The 27,231-nt window shown below is 38.3% G+C and overlaps 1 protein-coding gene across 1 annotated transcript; it reads left to right on the top strand.

The window, feature by feature from the left end:
- The first annotated feature begins 810 nt into the window (after nucleotides 1-810).
- On the top strand, nucleotides 811-25,794 carry acsl3b (acyl-CoA synthetase long chain family member 3b). The gene is made up of 17 exons (XM_084410363.1): nucleotides 811-997; nucleotides 9,590-9,830; nucleotides 9,922-10,072; nucleotides 10,739-10,939; nucleotides 11,885-12,062; nucleotides 12,994-13,103; nucleotides 13,201-13,339; nucleotides 15,212-15,362; nucleotides 16,702-16,825; nucleotides 17,021-17,092; nucleotides 17,901-18,040; nucleotides 18,163-18,335; nucleotides 20,128-20,202; nucleotides 20,293-20,484; nucleotides 21,924-22,038; nucleotides 22,131-22,288; nucleotides 23,020-25,794. Exons 3-17 carry the CDS (start codon nucleotides 9,923-9,925, stop codon nucleotides 23,175-23,177), a joined length of 2,136 nt encoding a protein of 711 aa, XP_084266489.1. The 5' UTR covers nucleotides 811-997; nucleotides 9,590-9,830; nucleotide 9,922; the 3' UTR covers nucleotides 23,178-25,794.
- The last annotated feature ends 1,437 nt before the right edge of the window (nucleotides 25,795-27,231 follow it).

Below are 27,231 nucleotides of genomic sequence, written 5' to 3'. Positions count from 1 at the left end.
TTCTTTTGAGTCAGATCTTTTCAATGAAAACCAGTCTGAACAATTCGTTGACGTGTCGGACTGAATCGGTCCGTGCGGTTCTCGAGTGAACAACTCACTGATCCATTAAACCGAGATCCGAACTACGTCAACCATGTCAGATGAAAGCGAAACAGAGTTGATTTAATTCTGTTGAACACAAAAAAAGATATAATTTTTTTTTTTTTTTTTAAGGTAACCAGACAGTTGACTTTCATTGTATTTCCCCCCATACTATGGAATGTGGAAGTCAATGGGGCCCATCAACTGTTTGTTTACTGACATTCTTCAAAATATCTTTTTTTTGTGTTCAACAGAATAATAAAAACTCATATTTGGAAAAACTTGAGGGTGAGTAAATGACAACATTTTCATTTTTGGGTGAACTATCCCTTTAATTGAACTTTTTAGAGCATGCCACGCTGGGATGTCAGATGACGTAGTGACGTAAAGAGTAACTGAATCACTTTTTGAACACTGCTCGAAAGAATCGATTCTCAGAACTTCTCATAGCTAGCCGCCTGCCAGCTGTTCGGGGCGCTGCAACACTGCACTATCGTCAAGCTCACAAAATAATCAACAACACTATCCACTATCCACTTAAAAAAGAAGACATTGCCTACAAAATACAAACATCTAAAAAATAACAATGCAAATTGACAAATAAATCAATCAAATCGATAATGACCGCTGGTAACCCGAGAGTGATGTCACGTTAGCCTCCAACACGCGCCACCCGCCTTCAGCCAATCAGAGCGGCAAGAAGCCGGCCCCTGCCATGACAACGCTTCCATCACTTCCGGGCTGAGAGCTACGGCGGCGCGAGACAGCGACCGCAACATACAACGACATAGAAGAATAAACAATCATCGCACTATATTTGCCGCGTCTAGCTCTTCTATAAAAACATTGTTTTCGCCATTTTAAATGCTATGTTGCGAGTCTGACTGAAGCAGCTGCGTCAGCGTGGAAGCATACGGTGAGTGTTTATTGTGTCTACGTATGGTGAAGATGCGCGCGGAGAAGGTTGATTTACATATTGAAGACTCGCATGCATATAGTAAAGCATCAGATGCGCGGTATTACTTTGGTATGAAGAGGGTTTGCATGCTCTGACAGCCGAGGAATGTAGGATATTGATGGTATCGCATTCCACTCTTGATACTGATGGTCATCTCAGGCCTCTGGATGCAATGACACATATAGTTACATGATTACATTCATATACAAACATGTCTGTGCTTTATAGCCGTGATCATGTACATCTCTCATTCGTTATACACTTGCATGCACACTAAACACATTAGTGCTCAGGTGATGACCACACACTAATCTCTCTCACACACACACAAACAAACACGATCTTACATTAGCCAACATGGCATTTACACATTCACACGCCATCAGATCAGATTCTCTGTGATCAGACGAGCAGATTTTGTCAAGAATAAGATGAATTAGGGCACAGGTAAGTGTGCTGGTGACATGGGACTGCAGTTTGTTATGGGTGATTGGGAAGATAGTGGGTTGACATGCTTTGAGATAATCCTGTGGATTATGTGCTATCAGTTGAAGGCCAGCACTAAGAATAAGCAATGCGTTTGAATGGTGACCATGCAGGTTAGTTTACCAGATGACTTGACTTGAAGTTGGCTGTAGAAATTGTTTGATAATAAGGATATTTTGTATAGCTTTAGGGCACTAGGCTGTGTCTGCGTTTGTTTGTGGTTAACGAATAGCCTACATTAGATAAAATGTCCCCACAAGGATGGCAATATCCAAAATCCTTGTCCTTGTGGAGACCTGTTTTGGCTCCCATGAGGAAAACTTAATCATACTAGGTGATGTTTTTTTGAAAATGTAAAAATGCAGAAAGTTTTCTGTGAGGGTTGTGTTTAGGGGCAAGTCCAAAACACACTTGTGCTTAATAACAGGGTCACACACAGCTCACAATCCATGGTATTTAAATGAATGCTTCACCCAAAAATGTAAATTCAAGTATTCAAGATAATTTTTGTCATGTCATTCCAAACACGTAAGACTTCTGTTAATCTTTATAACACAAATTAAGATCTTTTTAATGAAACCAGAGAGGTTTCTGTTCCTCCATTAAAAGTCCAGGTAACCAAAACTTAAAAGACCAAAAAAAAAAAGGCACTGCAAAATGAATCCACAGCAACGTATTTAATTTAGGCTCTCTTAGCTTTCACTAAAATTCATTTAATTTAACAGATCTTAATTCGTGCTTCAAAGTCTTATGAGTTTGGAATGACATGAGGTGAGTAAATCATGACAGAATGTTCATTTTTGGGTGAACTATCCCTTTAACACTATAAATAGTCCTAAGCGAGATGCTGCAGAGCATCTACAGAGCGATCAGTGCTGTGGGGCATATTCAATGACATTTATTTCAAAAACTCATTTGAGCCCCTTTCACACAGAGATTCCAGAAAATACACACGGATAATGTGTTGTTTGATTTTGCTTCATTCACACTGCCAGTGATTTTCTGGAATCTGTGAGTGCGTTCACACACATCCCGTAAAGACACGTGACATCAGGATGTGATAACTCCTGTCAGATGTCAGTTCTGCTGATAACTCCTCTTCGTCATTTCTACGTGAAGACGAGTCCATGCTCCCCAGTAGCGGCACTGGGTTTGTCGAGTGGCTCGTTCCCCATATGCTGTAGCATAGGTTGTAGAAAGGCCCGTGGGATGGCACGTGCGTCATCACTACGACACACCCCTTACGGCATTGGTCCTGGCTTTTGTTCACACAGGACGCGTTCCGGGACTCATCCCGGCAATGTTACTGGGTCCCCATCCCGGCATTGATCCCGGCATCAATCCCGGGACGTGTTTGCGTTCACACAGAAGGCACTCTAGCAATTTTACTGCAATTTCCCAGGATCAACATGCTGTGTGAAAGGGACTTTAGAGGAAAGGGAAGATGCACCAAGCAAGATTAAAACGGCAATACAATGTGATTTAGAGATTTTTTCTGGTTTGTAGAGTATGCAATGATGGTTTGTACTGTACCGCCACCTAGACTGTGACAAAATATCATAGTATTGGATGTTTAGCAGTTCAGTCAGAGTGTGAATTAATTTCCGACTTCCCTGTGGGCTTGATTCTTCACGATTGTCCCACTACAGGAGTGTATGACTCATGTCTCTATTCCCACACCTTGAGCACGAGGTGATGGACCAGCCAAACAAGTCTGATCACACCCAAGCTCTTCAAGTGATGTATAATGGGGATTATGGGTGGTAAATGATGGGGCTCTGTTCAGTAATCTTGGTAGGTGTGTCTGAAAAATGTGCCTGTTCCTTCACTTCTGCAAGCGCCGTCTGCATTTTTGTGCGGAGGAGTTTGATCACAAGCGGAAAAGGGAAGAGAACACTTTCCAAACTTGTTTTGTTTTTGGTTTACGTGTCTGCTGTTAGTAGTTAATTACTGGTTCCTCCTTTTCATGTTAAAGCTTTGTCACTTGCCTGTAGTGTTTTCTTTCATTTTCACACTCAAGCCATGTTGGTGCTTGCCCGTGCAAATCTCAACACAATGCTAGTGTGTTGAGAGAGGTTACCTGAGCGTTGTTGCTATGTAGCGTGTTTCGGCTGGTTGATATTTCTCGGTTTCATCCTTCAATGTAAAGCCAGGTGGTTCACATTGTACGATTTTGGCCATGATTTGGCCATCTGAGACAAATGTTGAGAATCCTAAAAGATTCCTCTAATCCTAAAATCTTAAGTCTTTGATCGCTAGTTTGACATGTTCGCCAACAGCCAATTAATGACCGTTGCGATAAAATTTTACCTCCGATGAAATTCTGGCATCTTGACGAATCTTCTTGCGTGCGTCCGTTTTTAACGCGCCTTGACTTCCGTACAGTCTGACATTAATGACAACTGAGATCTAGGGCTGCACGATTAATCGCAATAAAACCGCACGCGATTTGGCAAAGGCTGCGATTATTTTAAGCGCAGCTTGTCAGTGGAGTTCGGCTGATTGGTAGTAAACACTGCCCCATTTGAACACCAGAGGGCGCTCACGCAAACACGCTAAATATGCCCCGCCGCAGAAGTACAATAACGGCGCATCATTCCAGGAAATCCCTGTCGCTGTAGCTGAATAGTCAGAAGATTGAAACGCTTTGATTAAACATGACTTATAAATGCACGACTGCCTTATTCTGTGTCAGAAGCTCATCATCTCACAGAAGGAGGAGCTCAACTGTCCTTATGAAGTGAGTTTGGAGTAAATGCATGTTATTAAATGTTGCATGTTATTAAAACGAGGTTCATAAATGATTCTCGTGTTTGGAAAGATATTTGACTCGTGTTGTTTTTTTCAAATGCACGTTATAAGTGACTCAAACTCACAGTGCTTTCAGATGGAGCAGCGTTTACAGAGCCGTACATCAATGACAAACTGCGCAAAAAAATAATCGCAGCCTTTGCGATTTTAAAATCGCGATAAGCGATCTCGATTTAAGTGCGATTACATGGAAATTGCGATTAATCGTGCAGCCCTACTGAGATCCTACAGTATGGCTTACAGCTGGAATCATGTTCGTATAGTCTGACAAGCAACAATCGTAAAGGACTATTTTTTAAATCGTACAGTGTGCACCTGGCTTAAGTCAATTGTTCAATCGTGAATATTAATCCTATGCAAGGCCCTGTTTACACAAGTGCGACGGCATTTTACAATGAAAACGATCCTTGTCCATACTGCCATTTCCACTACGTTTCAGAAAAGGACTCCGTCCACATTGCACGACCGAAAACGCATGTCACATGACCATTCGTGCACACTGGGCATGCGTGTACAGTTGCCGATTGCTCTAATAATAGCTTGCCTCTTGGGCATGTAGGCAGCTGCAGTATTATAAAATGCAGTTTAACTGCAAAATGGCTGCTAAAAAGGACAACAAAGTCAACAAAGCAAAAGTTCCATCTGTTATTGTTTAAAAGGTCTGTCATATGACCAGGGGCTTAGCGAATCAGGGGAGGATACACAATGGTCCAGAAGACCCAATCAGGGAGCGAATGTAGGCAGCCACGCCTTCCTTTTTTAAAAGTCTCCGTTTTGGTCTGTCTACACTGAAAGTTTTCAAACTAAAACGGGATCTGCAGTATTTCCAAATGTCTCCAGGGTCGAAAACCCCGGAGTAGTGTCGACAACAGTGGCGAAAGTTATGCGCTTTAAAACCAAAACGCACTCGTGTAAACAGGGCCTAGAGCAAGCATCATTAATTAGAACTAATAATGTAACCGGTGTGAAAACAGGTGAATACTCTCTCTTTCGAATGTGTTGTGGCAGTGCAGGTGAGTTTGGATCTGGTTGCTAAGAGGAGATGACATTTGATACCTTAGTTTTGCTGAAGATCTTCACTACACTGACCACTTCTCAGATGACCATCTGTGCCTCAGATGCACTAGTCTATCACAGTTTGATGCGCTTGTTACCAGTACTGGACTTGGTCATGAAATGGTATTGAAATTGTGATTGAAAGCGTGTATAAATGGAAGTTCGAGGGACAGAGGATGCTCAATCGCACATTTGTTAATCATATTTCAATGGTAGAAGTGGTTTGGCATCACCTGGTTATGACCCATCTAGCATTTTTGAATTGTAAATTTGGAGTTAACCTAAATATTTGACATTTATGAAGGGGTGATTGGTTGTTAAATGTTTACTGATAAAGAAAGAGAATCTTTATCTTTTCTTGGCTTTAGTGTTCACTGTCCAAATGATTTTTGGGACCTCTGTATCTTTTAAAAAGTATATAAGTAAAAGCTGTATAACTGGTCCCTCCCAGTCCCATTAAAGTAAGCAATTATAATAATAACTAACTAGACAGCTAGAGGCCATAAGTTAATAGACACCCATTTTAATGTTCAAGACACCATCCTTCCCTTTTCCCCCATTCACCTGTAAAGGATTTTATTAAGAAACATTGTTTTTGTGATTTAATAGCTATTTTGAGAGTTGATTTTCTGGCCTACCAATTGAAACAATGTTGTTAAAATTACTGTTATAAAGTTTGAGGTCAGTAAGAAGTTAAAGAAATCAATACTTTTATTTAACAAGGACACATTAAATTATTCAATAAAGACATTTTATAATGTTACATGTAAGAAATGTTGCTTAAGCAACAAATCACCATATTAGAATGATTTCTGAAGGATCATGTGACACTGAAGACTGGAGTAATGATGCTGAAATTACAGCTTTGCATCACTGTAATAAATTACATTTTAAAATATGTAAAAATGGAAAACATTTTAATTTGTAATTATATTTCACAATATTTAAAATTGGCTCCATACTTTTTCACCCTTTTTTGCAGCGCCATTGGATCCCCCACCCTTCCTTAACAGCAATAGTTTGAAACGGGGTGTTTTTGCAGTTCTTTGGGTATGTAAATGACCTCTGTTATGATTGGCTAACCTCATTCTTCATATTCCACACTGTTGTATATATCAGAATATATCAGTTTGCTGAATAGTGAAAAGGCCTTAATAAAGTAGTCAAACTTGTCATGTTAATGTGCTCATGGTTATGACATTACTGATTTCTGGACGACCTAGTTTTTGCAGCTTAGATTCTATAAATGGTCTGTGTGGACTAGAGAGGGAGATTTGAACATAACACGTCTCCCTAGTCTGTGACATTCCTCTTGAAGGAAAGGTTTTCACGCCCATGTGCTACCGGTCTCTAGGTGATCATGTCTGGGATTTCACGGCAGTCATGGAATGTTCTGTCCGTTATTGCTGCATGATACTCAACCCTCTCACAGTGCTTGAGGGCAACGACTTTACCACATGATGTTTATCACAGCAACATTACAATCCACTATCCACAAGTAGTTTGAGAAGTCTATTTTTCCTCACATGATAGAGCAGGTGTCTCCAACCCTGCTCCTGGAGGGCTACCATCCTGCAGACTTCAGTTCCAACCCTGCTCCAACACACCTAACCCTGAATACCTTGATTATCTGCTTCAGGTGGATTTGATAAGGGTTAGAGCTGAGCGGAATGTCTGTTTTTGTTTTGGTCTGTGTGATACCGCACGTTGCCAATTTACCCAATAGTATTTCGCCACCACAGGTTGCCAGTTGGCGGAAAACACAGCATATTGTAGCCATGGAAGCCAGCAAACAAACTGGGTCAGAGATCGCAGATTCCACCTGACCTAAAAAGCCTTCGCACCCATCTAAAAATCTTAATGAACGGGAGCATATTAAAATGTGATATCAACTCATCGAAAATCAATAAACTCATCAACTTACAAGTCTCCTCGTCTTCCATTGTCAATTGCTCATTCTTGTTACGTGTCCTCAATCTGGCAACCCGCGTTTTCATGCCCCCAAAACGCTGTTATCGTGTAAATGAACAGTCAAAACGCATCATTTTTTTTCTGTTTTTAGTTCGGCCCCTAAGGCAGTAGAGTTCATGCCGCAATATTGGAAATTCAATAAGAGTTGTTCCAAACCTATGATCTTTCTTCTGTAGAACACAAAAGAAGATATTTTAACAAATGTTTCTTTGCTTTTTTTTGTCCAAACAATTAAAGTCAGTGGTCTCCAATGTTGTTTGGTTCCCAAAGTTCTTCAAAATATCTACTTAAGTGCACATTTTCCCCCAAACAAATTATAGGTTAACCTTGAGTAAATGTTCTGTAAAGTGTGCATTTAATAATTTTAGGGTCTCTTTAAGTGTTAAGTCTATGACTGGATCATTATTGCAGTGATTATTATGTTTCTAGCATGTTATATGTTTGGCAACACTTCTTCTAACCCTAACTGATGGAGTGTGTGTTGCTTTTCATTTCTTAAACAACCATGTAGGAAGAAACATCATGACCATATTCCAGGATAACATAGCCAAGATTCATCAGGCTCAAATTGTGAAAGAATGGTTGGGAGGGAGAATGAAGAATCATTTACACACATTAATTGGCACCTCTGAGTCCAGACAATAAATTAATTGAAAGTCTTTGGGATGTGTTGGAGGAGACTTTACAGAGTGATGGACTCTTGCATTGTCAATACAAGATCTTGACCAAAAATGTATGCACCTCTTGATGGAAATAACATTACAACATTTATTTCCATCAAGAGGTGCATCAAAAGTCACTACCTGACTGACAGATATACATAGAGTGACATTGGCTGACCACAAATCCTGACCACCTCCAAACCTCTCTGGTGTCCACGATTGAAGCTACAAGGAGAGAATGCATTTCTGCTGTATAGCTGATATTTGAGAGCGTCTCTATCCTGGATTGTATTTTTGACCTTCCTCTTAAAGTATCAAAACCAAAGAAAGAAGTCAGCTGTTATTGTGTACAAGTGTTGTGTTTATCTCTGGCTGAAAAACATGCATCTTCCCAGAGTGTTTTTGGGGGGGGCTGTTTTCACTTAAAAATTAGGTTTGAATTAGGTCAGTGATTTTTAAGTTCAGCACTGCTCATATCTTCTGAGCTGCTGGATTATCAGGTCAATCTTTATTTGGTATTTCAGAATTCGGCCAAATTTGTATATGCTCACCCCCCCCCCCCCCCCCCCCATCTCTTCCCCTTAACACACACATGCATTCATGAACACATCCTCCTCTCGAACAGAACACTTGTTTTAGTGTGAGCTTCATCCTTCCAGAGCGACAAAGCCTGTCTTGTTTGTCCTCTGAGCTCAGAGCGTACACTGTTTACCAGCCGTCCCTAGTTAAATCACAGTGGTCCTGTCAGTGGTTAGTGGTTAACACATAGTGGTTAACACACATGCTCATACGGTAGAGTAAGGCTGTGTCCGAAATCGACCCGTATACCCTCATTCACTATTCCCTACATTAGTCCACTAATATAGTTCACTTGAAGGAGTGAACGAAAACGAGTAAGCGAATTCGGACACTGAGTTCCCCGAAAGGGCTGCCGCTTTTGCATAGTTTGTGTTTGCCGTTTAATAATTATTTGAAACTTAGCAAACTGGCAGCTCCAGTAGTAATGAAAAGATTTATCTTGAACTTGGTCATGGAAACTGTGTATAAACCTTAATTAAACAATTTAATAATCAATTAAAAAGGAATTTGTACCTAAATTTTATTATGCTGGAGCCACATTGGACCAGTGGTTTGGAAAGTGATTCAGCTGTGGGCGCCATATTCTGGTCAGATGCAAGAATTCATTCAGCACAAGACTCTCACAGTGCATTATGGGTATTCTCTACCCATTGAGTGTACAACGGTTGTACACTGGTTATTGCGGTACATTGTGGAATTGAATAAGTGCACTCGATAACGTCCACTATGGTTTTGGACACCACTACAAATGCCTGTCCCCTCAAATAGTGCCTTATTTAAGGGTATAGGGGGCGATTTAGGACACAGCCTAAGTTTAAGTCCAGCTAGCATAATTTATAAAGTTTATAATGTTGTGATTCACCTTGTAGCTGGTTGATTTGTTTGATGGCTTATAACTCTTTAACAAAGACTTTTCAAATTCAAATTGTGGGTTTTTTTTTATCGTATTGACAAAACACACTTTGCTGCTTGTATTTCCCCACAGGGAGAGCTCATCTTTAAACCCAGGAGGCTTTGCACGCCATCAGAGCAGGAAGCTGGAGTGGGAAAAGGAAATGGAACAGGAAATTGCCCTCTCAGCCAGCAGGTTTGACAAAAGGCAGTAGAAACGTCAAGAAGTAGCATCTATACCATAAAGAACTTCAAGAACCAGAAGAAGCCAGCAAGACCTTCAGGAAAAGAGGAATACTATCACGTACTTGGAGGAAAGTAAAGAACAACACAAAGTAAGTGGAGGACAGAAATCAAAGGTAAAGCTGGTGTGGTTTGAGGGCATCAATCACTAACTTCTTTCTTGTCCTCTGTTTTTTTTTTCAGGATGAAATTGAAGGAGGACATGTCTCCTCTCCTGCTGCAGGTCTTTCGATCGGTCGCCTGGGTTTATTCCGTCATCACATTTCTGCCCTGGTACCTGCTCTCCGGAGCCAGCGGGAACCAGGCCCGTGCTAAAAGGATCAAAGCGCGCACAGTAAGTACAGCATAGGATGAATAGGCCCAAAACATCAGCACAGATTCATTCAAACCCTGGGTCCTGTTCAAAAGTGTGGGGTCAGTAAGATTTTTGAATGTTTGTGAAATCTCTTCTGCTCACCAAGGCTGCAATTATCTAATCAAAAATACAGTAAAACAGTAATATTGTAAAATATTAAAGGACCTGTTTTCCATATTGATGTATTTTAAAATGTAATTCCTGTGATAGAAATCTGGAGGAATTTTCAGGATTTTTTGATGAGTAGAAAGTTCAAAAGAACAGCATTTATGTGAAATAGAAATCTAACATTGTAAAATGTCTTTATTGTCACTTTTTATCAATTTAATGCATCCTTGCTGAATAAAATATCATTTCATTTAAAAAAATCGTACTGTCCCCAAACTTCTAAACGGTAGTGTACCTATTATAAATAGAGATTATCGCAATTTATCTTAGATTAGCGGAGGGATTTGAGTCACTTTCATTACTGAATAACGTCACATAATTAAATTGCTGGTTTAAAAAAAATAGTAATATTTTAGAGAAACTAAAATATGATGAATTAGGCGACAAGTGGTTTTGGATTTTTTTTTTTTTTTTTTTACTGCCTGTGTTTGTCCTACATTTCCCCCATGACCTCATTCTAATTTCCTGTCCCATCAGGTAAGCGGGACTCCGGCAGGGCCGTACCGGGCCGTGAACAGCCAGCAGAGGTTGGCGTCCCTGCTGCACGAGGGTGTGGATACTTTGGATAAAGTTTTTGAATATGCTGTAGTACACTTTCCTGAAAGAGACTGCCTCGGCACAAGAGAGCTGCTGAGCGAGGAGGATGAGATACAGCCTAACGGCAAGATCTTTAAGAAGGTAAGACACACACACACGCTCATGTTGACTCATACTGTACGGCCACACACTCTTAATGGCTGTGGAACTTGTGGAAGCCGCTTTTCCACCATCAGTTTCAGTTGTATAAGCATAACAGAAAATACATTTTTGTTTTTCAAAAATATCTAGACCACTAAACGCATTATGGAGTTTCTGTCTACTGAATGTATAATTATTATTTTTTGGGAAAGATGTTTCATCAGCTAAACAAACAGTATTTTGTTAAACAACAGTACAAACCATTAAACACACTAATTCTATCCCTTACAGCCTTGTTTTCATTCCTGTCAAAAAATAAATATGACTACATTCTATTATTATCAATGTTAAAAAGTTGTGCTGCTTAATGTTTGTGGAATCCATAAAAAATTTTAAAAAAATTATAAATGACTATTATAAAGAATAAAATTATACTGACCCCAAACCTTTGAAAGATAGTGTGTGACTAAAATCAGATTTAAGTCCGAAATTTTCGCACATTAAAAAATAAATACGACCTCACGTTATGTCAATCACGCTTGTACACTCAGAATCAGGTTCGATTTTCTGCTTTTTTCGCATCCGCAGCAAGCATTTTGATAATTGCACGCATGCGATAATTTCGGACTCAGTGTGCAAGGGCCTTTAGGCTGTCAGTGTGAACATAACCCTTTCCGTGAGAAATGCTTTAAACACTCTGCTAAACATATACTTACACAATATTCAAGTAGATATAGAGTGTGTCTAAGGTTAAGTGGACAGATCCCGAGAGAACTCTCTCTCTCGAGCTCCACAGGAAGAAGTTTCTCTCTGTAAACAGAGTTGATCTCTGGCCTGTTGTTGTCCAGAATTGTTTACATGAAATTGAAAAGAAGTCTCATGCTGCTGTGAAAGCCACTGAGAATTTCAATACAATGCAACCCTGACTCCTCTCTGCTTCTCTAGGTGATTTTGGGTGATTATAACTGGTTGTCGTATGAAGAAACGTTCCATCTGTCTCAGAGGTTTGGTAGCGGGCTGGCCGCTCTGGGCCAGAAGCCTCTTTGTAACATCGCCATTTTCTGCGAGACTCGTGCTGAATGGATCGTAGCAGCGCAGGCATGCTTCATGTACAACTTCCCCTGTGAGTATTCAAATCACGCACACACAGTGTTGTCTCCAATATCGGCTGTATTGTGCTGACTAGGACAAAATATCATGCCAAAAATGGCAGCACTGCTGTGGTACTAGATGCAAGATCACACTGAAAACAGAACTGTTATTCACTTTTCAAGCACACACACGCATGCATTCTGCAGCAAATCTGATTCTCATTAATCAGATCTGGTTTCATTCCAGTTCACATGCTAAATCATACTATATATGCGTAAAGTATGCAAGATGTGAATTAGTGCATCTAAAATTTTAGATGCACTATGATGTTGAAGATAGTATGCCAAAGGTGTCTGGATGGATTCTCAAAATGTCCATCTGTGCATGCGATTAATATTACCCACAACCCTTGTCCCTTGGATGTTTCGAGTTTTATTCAAAACATTGCAGAAATAGAAAAGGTCAATAGAGTGGTGCAGGGATGACGTCAAAACCCGGAAGACTAATTCGCCACTGATTCCTTCGAGATTTTCCTATGGGGTTTTATAATGTGTTTTGTTTTTTGTTTTTTTTATGAGTAAAATAAAGCCTGTGGTAAACATAACTTTACAATATAAATAGATTTAATCGATTTAAAACGATATAAATTAATAAAAAAAAAAATCTGATTTCTCTACTGACATCTTGAACAACATGAACATTCGCCATGGGCCAAATATAAAAATTGTCGTTGGTATTTTATTGTTATTTTTTACCTTATTATTATTATTATTATTATTATTATTACTATTACTACTACTATTTTTATTTACATGCAGTGCAATTTTATTGCAATTGTAATCATCCAGTCTTTATTGATAAAAAAAAAATATATATATATATATAATTAAATAATTAATCAATAATTATTAATAAATAATATTAATAATCTCTCACTATTTTAAACTTTCTCTCCGTGTCAGTGGTGACCCTGTACTCCACATTGGGAGGAGCAGCTATAGCTCATGGTCTAAACGAGACTGAGGTCACGCACATCATCACAAGCAAAGACCTGCTGCAGAGCCGCCTCAAGGTGAGACCGAGACCGACGTCACACCAGTGAGCTCATGAAGTGTCAAAGCTGCTGTCGATTATTGCTCTGAATGATTCTCTCTCTCTCTCTCTCTCAGGCCATTCTGATGGAAGTCCCCAGACTGAAGCACATTATATTGGTTGATATAAAGACCACCAGTTGGCCTGATCTCCCCAGAGGCATCATGGTCCACAACATGGGTGCAGTGCAAGAACTGGGGGGCAAAACTGAAAATGGTAAGTGCCTAAACTCTCAAGTAGCATACTACGTTGTTTAAAATGATACAGGTGTTATTTGCCATCTTTAATATTATATAGACCTATAGACCTTATGCACCAGAGAAATGAGGGTGCCGCCATCTTTAGAATATTGTCTTTGAACTTCCGTTTTTGCTGTCGCTCTGTATATTTCTATGGCATTGCTGTCCAGGAGTAATTAGCTTTTAAAGTGGATTTACTTAATGTAAAGTTAACGGAAGTTTAATGAGGATTGTAATGTTTAAAGCAGATGTCTTAACAAATGTCAGTGGACCGGAAAGATTTTAAAACGAGCCGTTCATTCATAAATACGCAAGATCGCTGTGAAAATACAGACCGGAAGTCAAAAGGCAACGAGCGCAGCGCTGAAAAGGGGCGGAGCTACATAAGGTCTATAGCGGCTTTATATCGGCCACCCTGCTCAAGATATCAGCATCGGCCGACACAAAATCCATATCAGTCGAACGCTAGTTTATATGCATACCGCATATTGTTACATTTGCATGCCACATATGGGTTCATATACTGCTTGTAGTATATAGTATACTAAAAAGTCTAAATATAGCCAAGGGATTCCTAATACAGAATAAGCATGAGAGAAATTCACAGTAGCCCATGCTTGCTGATGATAGAAACACCACCCTTTGTCATGTTTTGAACTGTACTGACACAATAAACAGACTAAGGACCAAAAGAGCTGTAAACATAGATTTTGTTCGGGGAAGAAAGACAGCAGGATCTTCCTGTCAGATGAAAAGAAGACTTGAGGGCATGCGAACCGGTGTTGAGAGCTCATACACTCAGCCTTTGTGTCAGATAAGAGCAACTGTTCAGAAAACCCCTCAGGAGATAAGAGAGGGAGATGTTATCTTTATTAGAGCAGGGTTTCTCTGTTCAGAAAGACTGAGATAAAAGGTTTAGACATATCACTGCAGTTATTAGACCTGTTTTTTTATGAGAGCCTGTCTAACTAGTCTTAACAGGTGTCAGTTATGGCCGTTGATGCCGATGAACATCAGTTGTGCCTACATTCTGCCTCTCAAAAAACTTTTTTTTGTAAAATTGCTTCATAAAAAAAAAAAATATATATATATATATATATTTTTTTTTTATTATTATTATTATATATATTTTTTTTAATAAATGTAATACTTTATTTTACATTACTATTTTCACACACACACACACACACATAAAATGTTTCTTGAGCAGCGAATCAGCATATTAGAATGATTTCTGAAGGATCATGTGACACTGAAGACTAGAGTAATGACGCTGAAAACTCAGCTTTCCCATCACAGGAATCAATTCCATTTTAAAATATATAAAATGTAAAACAGTTATTTTACATTGTAAGTATACTCACAATATTACTGTTTCTACTGTATTTTTGAGCAGATAAATGCAACCTTGGTCAGCATATATTTATATATAAATAAATAAATATATTTGACTAATATTAATATTATGCGAAATATTAATTTCAATTTATTTCAATGTATATACAAAATATATACAAATTGTGGTTTTAAACAAAAAGGTTTTTAGTAACTCGACAGAGGTGAAGGGTTTAACAGCTTTTTGTTTATTAAACTAGAGCACATTTCCTGGTGCCCGTGGTTTAATTTACATATAATTTGCATATTTATGCATTGCATATTTATGACATCTGTTTTGGACAGAGAGATTCTGATGATGTGCAAGAAATCTTGGCAGCCACCAGTTTCCCATTTAAAAAATGGGTTTTTTACTCCTTCAAAGTAGTTCTTTTAGAGCTCTTCTGTCTTAAATGGCACTACAACATGGCTGCCGCTAATGAAGGAATGTGAATGTGTCTTTCTCTGTGTGCAGTAATGGTGTCCCGCAGGCAGCCTGTCCCGTCTGATATCGCAGTGATCATGTACACCAGCGGCTCCACTGGCATTCCTAAAGGAGTCATGATCTCCCATAGCAACATCATCGCTGGCATCACCGGCATGGCTGAACGCATTCCTAACCTGAAGTGTGTTTCTCCGACGCCTCTATCTAGCGTGATTCTGTCTGTCCGTTGATTTTTAGCAGTTAAAAAGCTGTTCTCCATTGCTTTATTCATTGGAGGTGCTTCATTTTATGTCTGTATAATAAATTAGCATTTTAATGTCTCATTAATTAAGGTGTTAACGAAAAATGCTGATCACAGCGATATGATTAAAGACACCGATGTTCAAAAATGGTTACCTGGGAAGCAAATCCATGATGTTGGCGGTACTAGTTAATTTACCCATGATCCTCCTGACCTTATGGTTAATGTACACTGCCATTCACTAATTAATGTTCACTATAGTTTGGGGTCAGTAAAATTAATACTTTTATTCAGCAAGGACGCATTAAATTGATCAAAAGTGACAGTAAATGCATGTATAATGTTACAAAATATTTCTATTTCAAATAAACACTGTTTTTTTTTTACTTTCTATTCTTCAAAGAATCCACAAAAAAATTAAGCAGCACAAATGTTTTCGGCATAATAATAAAATCAGCGTATTAGAACGATTTCTGAAGGATCATGTGACACGGAAGAATGGAGTAATGATGCTGAAAATTCAGTTAAAAAATTCAATATTTTTTATTTATATAATTTTTTAACAATATTATTGTTTTTACTGTATTTTTGATCAAATAAATGCAGCCTTGATTGAGCATAAGAGAGTGCTTCCAGAAACATTAACTAATCTTACCGATCCCAAACTTATTGTTTATATTGTAAACAATATACGTTTACAATATACGAACAATATTGTATATTTAAATGTATAAATTCGAATGAAAGTTTGATTCCTATGTATTTATTCTTTAATGTGTTACTGGACGGTTCAGGTGACTTTGTTTACTGTTCCAAAATGTGACGCTTGACATTGTGTGAATATTTTGTGAAATTAAGTTGTTTTCCCATTTAGAATCAGAATCACAAGTACAGTGGCTTTTACATGTACAAGGAATTTGTCTTGGACACTAGTGCCTAGGAAAAAGTAAAAAACAAGGGGGGGAAATTATATTAATAATAAGATAGACATCTATAAGGTAAGATGAGAAAGTGAAAGAGAAACATAAATAAAAAATAAACTACCAGAATGAAAATCTATGAGTATAAACATAAACAGGAAGAATAAAAAATAGATGCATTAACTGTACATCAGTGCAGGATGTGCAAAAGCTCACAGTTTAAAGAGGGTGCAGTATAGAGACACTTTTAAAGCTGTACTTAAAGTATTCTAGCCATTTTGATGCTTTCTGTGTCTGCAGTAGCTTTAGTTATTGGCATAGGGTTTTCTGTTAACAATGTTTCTTTTTTATTGTGACAGTGAGAATGACACCTATATTGGCTACCTGCCACTTGCTCATGTCCTGGAGCTCAGCGCTGAACTAGTATGCGTGTCACATGGCTGCCGGATTGGATATTCGTCACCTCAGACTCTTGCTGACCAGGTACAAACACACACACAGACACTTTAGTCATGCTATTGTGACATCATGACACCATGTCAAGCTCTTTTACAATCTCAGAATACTTTTGATTGCCAAAGCATTTGCATCATAACTGCAAACAATGATGATAATGCGAAGAAAAACTAAAATTGCTAATGTGCAATATCTTGTCTTGTTTTGTCTCTTCTCCCACAGTCATCTAAAATTAAAAAGGGCAGTAAAGGAGACACCAGTATGCTCAGACCAACACTGATGGCAGCTGTTCCTGTAAGAACTCACATCCACATAAACGCACACAGTGGTCATAATTAGGGCTGGGTTGAAAATATTGATTTCTCGATTTAAATCGATTCTTATTTTGATGAACCTATATCGATTCTTAAAGTCCCCCTGTAGTAATAATTGAATCCCTTAAAAATCATCTTTGATCACCAAAATGACACATTTAAATGTTTTTTCATTGAAAAAATGTCTTTAACTTAAAATAGCTTGAATGTAACTCTACACCATTGCATCATTTAGTATACACGGTTCTATGAATATGCAAATCAGCCCCGCCTCCACTCACTCGCACCAGCTCAGAGATCCACTCTTTGATGATCACACGTTGACGTAATTGGTTACAAGGTAGTTTGTGACGTCAGAAACACCAGAGATTTCAAACCACGTTTTTGAGACTGTCTTTGGTTCACTGCAGTTTTAACGAGAAAATACTCAGCAATGGTGTTGACTTATGAATTTACACATGGTTTGTCTTAAAGCTTATTAAAAAAAAACACCACATAGACATATAAACAATATTAAAACTTGATTTTCACCACAAGGGGACTTTAAATCCCAGGAATCAATATTTTAGTCTGTGCTGTTTTCAGTTGATGCAGCTTTAGTTGAGACTTTGTTTTCCATGAGAAAAAGCTGACATGTACTGTACCTGATTTATATCCAAATGAATCGATAGCAAATCACATTGAATTGAGAGCGGATATTTATCGAATCGAAATTTGTGTCAAATACCCAGCCCTGGTCTTAATGAGAGAGAAACACTTCACTCACAGCTATTATGTCTATTGTGTAGGAGATTATGGACCGGATCTATAAGAACGTGATGACTAAAGTTGATGAGATGAGCAGTGTGCAGAAAACTCTCTTTGTTCTGGCGTATAACTACAAGATGGAGCAGCTCTCTAAAGGATACAGCACGCCTCTCTGTGACAGGTATAATACAATAATATTAACGTGATTTCTTCCAAAACTTGCTGGGTTTGTTTAGATTCAGGAATATTTTTCTCCGTTATATTATTTAATGTCCAATGTCATCTTGTTTTTGTGTTCTGCAGGCTTGTGTTCAAGAAGGTTCGCTCGTTGCTGGGTGGTCACATGCGTGTGCTGTTGTCTGGCGGAGCTCCTTTATCCGCAGCTACTCAGCGTTTCATGAACATCTGTTTCTGCTGTCCTGTGGGACAAGGCTATGGTCTCACCGAGACCTGCGGAGCTGGGACCATCAGCGAGTGTAAGCATGGGATTCACTTAGAAGTGAAGCTAGGACTCCGGACAGGAGTATTGGGACTAAACGCAGCTGTAGCAAAGCTCACTTATAAGGGAAGGCGAACGTAGTGTGAGCTCTAGAATTAAAAGGTGTATCATTACTTCAAATCAAGGGGTGTAGGTTCTAGTATTGAAATAATTATATAGAATTAAAAGCTTGGTCGGATTCACAAAAGAATAAAATTATTCTTAACTGATGTTTTCTTATTTTTGAACTTAAAGTCATCATCAAACAGAGTTGCGATTAGTCTTTTCACCCTTATTGTGACGTATATCTGAGAGAAACGGCTTCTTGAACAAGAAACATGTAGGGCGGGACTTGATTTTGTCCTTCGGGAATTGATTGGTTCGTTGGATCGTTGTGGTTTTCTGTTGGTCGATCTCATGTGAGTGACAGGTTGTCCCGTCTTCGCGCCGGTAAACAAGTCATCAGAAAAGAGAAAAGATGATGTTGCAAGAGGAAGGGAAAGTTAGTTTAATTAAAGATTACAAGGGCACATGAATAAAACAAAAACTATGTGCGTGGATAAATCATTTATAATAAATGCTACAATATATCATAGCAAACAAGAATGGTCAATTTTGTTTTCATGGTGACTTTAAGAATATTTTGTATTCCTAAAAACATTTCTTAAGAATGTTCTTATTATTTGTCTTAAGATTGTTCCAAAGGCAAAACTTGAGAAGAATTCAAATTCCTGAAAAGAATGTTCTTAAAAATCTTTGTAAATAACCTCTCAACGTGATAGTTCACCCAACAATTAAAATGCTGTCATCATTTACTCACCCTCATGTCGTAAAATAACTTTAAAATAAACGGTGCATTAAAAAATGCTACATTGAGTGCTGGAGCTAGTTGCGACGAAAATATAGTGCATGCTTTTTATGATTATTACTACAATATGCAGGCAGCATAAAAAAATGTGAACTTAAGGAACTGCTCTTAAAAAACATTTATTATGTACTTAAAATGTATCTTTAAATCAAACTTCTTTAAGAAGATATTTGTGAACCTGCCCCCCTAGTTGCAGGATTCCCACGCTCATGGAAAACCTAGAAATATTGGGAGAAGTCATAATAAAGGCTTGGAAAATTATTTAGTTATTTATTAATTTATTTTTCAGGGTTTCTGCGGGTCTTAAAAAGTCTTAATTCTCCCTAACAAATTAAGGTCTAAAAATCAGAGCAGAAAGTCTTTCATTCATAAAGTATTGGCATTAAATTCCAATCTTCCTCAGTATTTTTGTCCTGTTTTCCAATACAAATATCTAATGTATCTTTGATACATTTACTTGATATGCAAATGTAAAATGAATATTTTAACAAAATTAAGTGTTTATGCTTTTATGCACTTACATTATGTATTCCCTTCAATTTATTCCTTAATTTTCTTTCAGGAAAAAAACCATGTTTTGTGTTATGTTCAGCTCTGAAATGTTTAATTGGCCAGAAATAATTGCTCTTTGACTGCAGTCTCTTTGTAATTAAAAATCATTATCCAGCAATCACAAACGACTAAGAAAAAGGTCATAGGAATTCATGGGTCAAAAAGTATTGGAACCTTGGGATTAATACATTTAATCAATGGCATGGGGTCTTGAATAAAAGCCTGGGTTAATCCATTGGGTTAATGGGGATTCATTAGATTACAGGAACCTGCAAAGGCAGTATTAATAGTAAAGAGAGGGTAAATTCTAGCTCATATAAACATATGATGTAAATGTATAAAAGTGTGTTCATACTGTGTGTTTGTTTAGTTTCTGATTACAGCACCGGACGTGTTGGAGCTCCTCTGGTGTGCTCCGAGATCATGCTGAAGGACTGGGAGGAAGGCCAGTTCAGCTTTTTAAATATTAAGATACTGAGATTTTAAATCTTATTAAATATTGCCCATTCTAATGTCTTTTTCTTTCTGTCCATAGGTGGTTATTTCAGCACCGATAAACCAAACCCACGAGGAGAGATTGTGATTGGCGGTCCCAACGTCACAATGGGTTACTATAAAAATGAGCAGAAGAATCGAGAGGACTTCTTTGTGGATGCAAACGGCCAGCGTTGGTTCTGCACCGGAGACATCGGAGAGTTTCACCCTGACGGCTGCCTCAAGATTATCGGTGTGGAGAGACGCACATACACACGAACCTTCTTTCAAGACATAGGCCTGGTTAGATTAAACCAGGAGTAGGCCTTTGTTCAGTTAGGACATTTAGGGTATTGCCACATCTGGCTCATTTGGAGCTTTTGTGTTGGAATCTGGTGCATTTCCTCCTTTAGTTCGGTTGGTTTAAGCATATATGAACATGGCGATCACGCTCTGATCTGCACCAAAACAGTCGCTCCGAGATCGCCTGAACAAGGTGGTCTCAGCCCGATTGAAAACGAGCTCTGGGGTGGTAAGAAAGCAATCCGACCCAATGGACCCGCAAATCAAGCGGTCTCATAATTCATAACCGGAAATTTGTTCTATAAAAAGAAGCAGTGTCTGATTCTGTGAGTGAGCACATTAGTTATCACAGTTGAAAACCAAAGAGCGTCTCTTCATCTTAAAGTCCCCCTGTATTCAATCATTTCATCCCTTAAAAACTCATCTTTGATCATCCAAATTACATATTTAAGCATTTGTTTCCTTGATAAAAAAAAAAAATCATCATGCCTTAAAATAGTTTTAATGTAACTCTACACACTTGCCTCATTTAGTATACGCGGTTCTATGAATATGCAAATTAGCCCCGCCTCCACTCACACCAGCTCAGAGATCCACATGTTGACGTAATTGGTTACAAGGTAGTTTGTGACGTCAGAAACACCAGCGATTTCGAACCGCGTTTTTGAGACTGTCTTTGGTTCACTGCAGTTTTAAATACTCGGCAATGGTATCGACTTGTGAATTTGCACATGGTTTGTCTTAAAGCTTATTAAAAACACCACATAGACACATATAAACAACATTTAAAAGCTGGATTTTCACCACAGGGGAAAATATTGTATTATATAATTAAATATATATAATCAGTTAATAATCAGCGGGAATGACTGCTATATTCGTAAGTGTTTGCGTGTCAGGACAGCTACAGATAAAGCCACAATAAGCTCGCGGAGTGAACTTGTCAATCCATCTTGATGAATGACGCAGATGAAACTGATCAAGAAGAGGACAGCTTTACTCACATATGACTTGCATAAACACATTTGGTATGCTATGAAATGTTGCCTTGTGAAAGCGAACCGAACAAAGAAGAAAATGTAACATTAATTCACTGTTTCAGAACAAAGCAAACCATCTGTAGGTCTGAAAATGGCCTGAAGTAGCTTTTAGCCTTAGAAAAAAACACTACTGGTGTACATTTTGAGACAAAACAATGGCACTGACATACTTTAAGATATCTCGGTGCAAGTTGCTTTGAGTTAAAACAACTCAAACATGCATTTTAGTCTGGGACTAGGCTTGAGCCTTGTCTGTGAAACCAGGCAATAAAATCTCAGCACTATTTAAGTGTTTCATAGTAGTTTTTATGTACGTTTCTTTTAATGGTTTTGGCCTGTGTGTGTGTAGATCGTAAGAAGGACCTGGTGAAGTTGCAAGCTGGTGAATACGTGTCTTTGGGCAAAGTGGAGGCTGTGCTCAAAAACTGCTCATTCATCGACAACATCTGTGCTTATGCCAACAGGTGAGTGCAAATGTGCCCATACATACTGTGACAATTCAGCACTCACACATGCTTCATAGATGAGATGCATAAATCTTTCCCTCTCTACACAGTGACGAGTCTTATGTGATTGGGTTTGTGGTGCCCAATCAGAAGCAGTTAACCACCCTTGCTGCGCAGAGGGGCATCAGAGGATCATGGGAAGAGATCTGCAACCATGCAGAGATGGAGAAAGAGGTTCTACGTATCATCACAGAAGCGGCTATAACAGGTCTGTCAACAACAGGGCAAAATCACAATTGGGAAAATGGAATATATAGATTTAGTTTGAAAGAAATGAATACTTTGGTAACACTTTATTCTGATGGTCCCTTTTGAACATTCTGTTGACTATAAGTAACTTTGCAATTATATGTCAACTAACTCTCATTTACAGTATTAGTAGACGGTCTGCTTAATATCTGCTAACTCTTTACTGTGATGCTCCTCCAATAGACATTCTACTGACTATAAGTAACTTTGCAACTACATGTCAACTTATTCTAACCCTAACAGTCTACTAATACTCTACTAACACTCTAATGAGAGTTAGTAGACATGTAGTGTTAAAGGGACCATCAAAATAAAGTGAAACCAATACTTTTATTCAGCAAGGATGCATTAAATTGATCTAAAGTGACAGTAAAGGCATTTCTAATGCCACAAAACATCTATTTCGAATAAATACTGTTCATTTGAACTTTCCATCATCAAAGAATCCTGGAAAAAAAATGTTTCACGGTTTCCTCAAAAATAAGCAGCACATCTGTTTTCAACATTGATATTATAAGAAATGTTTTTTTGAGCAACAAATCAGCATATTAGAATGATTTCTGAAGGATCATGTGATTCCGTTGGCCCAGTTCCAGTGAAAAACAATTCACTTAAAATGTCTCTCTCTATGTTTTCCATTTTTGTTTTAGTTGTAAATTTTAAATATAATCTCTTTGTTCTGATTCACAGGTAAGCTGGAGCGCTTTGAGATCCCAAAGAAAATCCGTCTGAGCCCCGAACCCTGGACGCCCGAGACGGGCCTGGTTACCGACGCCTTCAAACTCAAACGCAAGGAACTAAAAACGCACTATCAGGACGATATCGAGAGGATGTACGGCGGCAAGTGAATGAAACCAGGGGTCAGCCGGTGGTGTGATGTGGGGGTAAGGGGTTTAGGACACACCATACCACAATGCCTATATACGACAAAAAAAACAACCCACAATCCTCTGCCTTCCTGCTTCCTGTGATGTTCTGCGATCAAAACAGTGACACTTGAATTTTGGTTATGGTTTGATGAGAGGGAACCGAGCGAAAGCAAACGTCACCTGCTGAAGCAGGTACTGAATAGCGCACTTTTCTCAGATGATTCACGAGAGTGACTCCTGGAAAAGACACAATACAACCTACAGACTGTGAGACTTTGGACCCCACCCACTTCTCTCTTCCTTTTCTCTCATTGGCTGTCTTTGGTAGACACCCCGCCCTCACATTATTCTGTAGGATGCGCTTGATGATTCCACCCTACTGCAAATCAGTCACACTGAATTGTCATCTCGAGTCTATGCAGGGAAGCGTTTTACATTTTTTGTTGCTTATTTCTTTGTTAGCTTAGATTTTTTTTTTTCAAGGACTGATGTTTTGGTCTGAAACAGCTTTGTGAGCCGTGCAAGATTTGGATGTGTATGGAATGTTGCTCTAAATGTATCTGTTACTATGTAACTTTTTTTTTCTCAAAATGGAATTCTGGAGTGTGTACTTGACATTTTGTTACTTTTGAACCTCGGCTTCTGTTGTTTACCTGTATCCAAAGTCTGTTACGGTTGCCCTGTGTGAAATTATTAATGTAGTTCAAGTGCTAGAGCACATTGAGGACTGTGTACCTAGAAAGAGCTGCAAAAACTCCTAACGATCCTGACCAGGCGAGACCAGTATTAAACCGGATAGCTGTTCTAATGCGAGAAGAAAAGCTCTAATTCAACACCAAAGCAGTTTAAATGCTGCAAAGAGCTGTTATGGAGAGCAGTCTTAAGCCAGAGATGTGCTCTAATACAGAAAAAGCTATACTGAGGTTTTTTTTTTTTTTTTGTCAGGGAAACTCCAATTTCACTCCCATACATCATCCAAATGTCATGTGTATCCTTTGCATTTAATATCTGCTCTTCATCTGAAAAATTCACTCCTTGTACCGCTCTGCTCTCCCATGTTCCTTTACTCATGTCTACAGGGTTTGCCTAAGGATCACACAAAATGTATGACTCCATACTTTCAGCGTATATTACTTTGAACTCATTTTGATTTTATTTTTTTGTCTGAATTTGTAAAGCCTTTATTCCTTTTTAAAATGTCATGTACAGTATGATGTCAGCCATTGTGTCGCATGGATGAAGTGTTTAAGTGGAGTAGTTTGGGTACCCTTTTTGTTTTCTTAAATGGCCATTTTTTATTATATTGTGATATTGTCATTGTATGAAATGATTATTGACTTCAACAAAGAGGAGATGTGTGAATTTGAATGTGCAATAGAGTTATGTATTCGGAGATGCATTAAATGATACGCACAGTCCGGCCCCAAGAGCGTCTCCAGCCTCTGTGATGTAACGGAAGAGACGCATTTATTCTGATTCGGACTGTGCAGATCTCTAACATGAATTGACAACTGATGCATTATGATTCGCATTTGACTTCGCATGATTCAGGAGATGTAAACCAAACAAGCTTCGAATATCTCGGACAAATGTTTCTAAATCTGTACATTTATTCATTATTTATGTGAAAATGTACTTTTTTTTCTCTTTTTTTTGCACATAACATTTTCAAGACAAATAGTTTAACCTTTGTTTTTTTTTATATTTCTGGATTCCTTTAGGCACAGCTTTGGTTAATCTTTTGTTGTAGAAACACTCCAGCTTTACCATCACAACACGATGCTCTTTAATGAAAGTACTTTATTATTGTTACTATTTTTCTTTGTCCTAAAAGGAACTGAAAGCAAATGGTGTTCCTAAGCTAGACAAGTCTGCCTTTCCTAAGCTCGATGGAGGATGTTGATTGCCTTTTTTTACACAGTGGAAATTAAAAGTGGTTTATAGGAATTTATACCTTTGATTAATTTATTTTTCTCTTTGAATTCAGGGAGTGACTCATCCCCTCTTAGAGCTGCTATTCTGCTCACCTTGATTGTGCTTCATTTACATCCTGCAATATCATTGGTTCCAGCCGCAAGCAGCTGGCCAATCAGCTGTTAGTCCAGAGAGAGCTCCTCCTTATTTCTGATTTTATGAGGGGAACCGTAATCTGATTGGTGCATTCACCTGTCAGTCATGTCCTTGGCAACAACTAACCCAAATGAATGGCAGAGTTCAGGACTCTGATACCATCAACATGTCTCTCTAACCACATTCTAGAACTACGTTCTTGAAGCTCTTGATTCAGAATGACGTTTAATGTCTGCACACAGATCTATTGAGCATTTCAGACACACAAAGAGGATGTTTGGTGGATTCATTCTCTCTCCTTCTGTTGCCCGCTCCCTAAATATAACTTTTAGGTCAACTGCATTTAGCAGATGTATTAACTCCTTTAAATATGTTTAGTCTTTGTTACTGACTGGGTTTGGGGTCTTTTCTCCTCTGTGTGGGTGGTTAGTGTCTTATGACAAGCAGGTCATAGCAAACAACTCCATTATTTATTTGTGATTTGGCCTTGAAACTATGTTATACGGAATAAAGTTTTGTGAATTATGAGGGGATCTTTTGAGTATTATTCATGTGCCATTATTTTCTGAAAATGTTTTTAGTTTTAAGAAATTATCATCAGAATGGTTCATATTTATGATTTTAAATAGATTTGTCTATATATAAATTATAAGAGAACGTGTAATTTCATTTAATAGTACATTTAGGTGGATCTCTTGTGATTCACCAGTAGATGTCAGCATCATATAATTTACCCTAGAGAGAATCACTGAACTCCATATCTACAGTACCTTTTGCCTAGTAATGTCAAAGTAATGATAATAATATGCTTGAATGTTCTTTATTATAGCTCAGAATAGACTAGTCCTTGATGACTTGTTTTTTTTTATGCAAAAATCTTGTTCATGTAAACATTTTATGAAAAAAATGCAATATTTACTTAAGATATGCCATATTCCAAAGCAAGTCAACATTAAATAAATATTCAATGTTCCATTACAGCAGGAAATTGGTTTGCAAAAGGCAATTTAGATTTACTTTCATGCATGTCCAAATTTTAAAGAATGTAAAAATACATTTCCCGATACAACTAAAAGTAAGGTTCCTTTTTTTAAAACAAATCTCAATGGTCTATCAGAATTGTGCAAATTCAAGAGTGGGACAAGATATTTTGAACAAGTACGCTTAATTAAAGCACATATCTGTGACCTTGCTCGTTAAACGTCAGACTATTTAATTATTACTCTTTAAACATCCGGGGCTTGAATCCTCATGTGATGTGCGCCACTCAATGCTCGGCGGATTGCTGCTTCAAAGCGCGCCTATATAACACTAGAGTCAACTAAACAAGTCAGTGCTTAGAGCGAGTATCGGTGTCCATGGAAACCAAGGCCACAAGCTGACAGCGACTGTCTTTAGAGATCATCAGGAGGTGGAGATGGGATGCAGACAAAGAAATTCTTAGAAACTTGGTGACAAGTCAGCATAGCTTTGTGCAAGAGAAAATAAAGTCAGTGAATGGAAGAGGTAAGAGGTGTTGAAAACATCAAATCAAGCATCATTGTTTTAATTAAATAGAATGAGTCAAACGCTGTGGATCAGGAACAGATAAATAATTCGACCGCGCATCGGTCATGCTACATTATACCCAAGACAATCTCATGGAAACTTTTTTTGGTTTGGTGGATTGGTGGCTAATTCATACGAGTTCGTACAATCTGCTTACGACTCAGTGGCGGGTAGGATTAGGGGAGGACCTACATGTTTACTTTTTTCACATCATACAAATTCATACGAAATCGCCACCTTATAAAAACAATAGTTTTTTTATGATATTGGGTTGTCAAATCTCACATTTCATACTGCTATCACCTATAAACACTGCAAAAAATCTTAGACAGAAACGGACGGACGGACGGATGGATGAGACAGACAGACAGACAGAGGAATGGATGGATGGATGGACGGATGGATGGATGGATGG

This window comes from Rutilus rutilus (genome assembly GCF_951802725.1).
Source record: "Rutilus rutilus genome assembly, chromosome: 6".
NCBI lineage: Eukaryota > Metazoa > Chordata > Actinopteri > Cypriniformes > Leuciscidae > Rutilus > Rutilus rutilus.
This window is presented reverse-complemented; position numbering and strand designations above follow the sequence as displayed.

Excerpts from the sequence above, each read along its gene's own strand:
- acsl3b (XM_084410363.1), top strand. The coding sequence starts at position 9,923 with ATGAAATTGAAGGAGGACATGTCTCCTCTCCTGCTGCAGGTCTTTCGA. Across the intron at positions 13,340-15,211 it reads GGGGGGCAAAACTGAAAATG|TAATGGTGTCCCGCAGGCAG; the intron begins GTAAGTGCCTAA and ends CTCTGTGTGCAG. Across the intron at positions 16,826-17,020 it reads CTCAGACTCTTGCTGACCAG|TCATCTAAAATTAAAAAGGG; the intron begins GTACAAACACAC and ends CTTCTCCCACAG.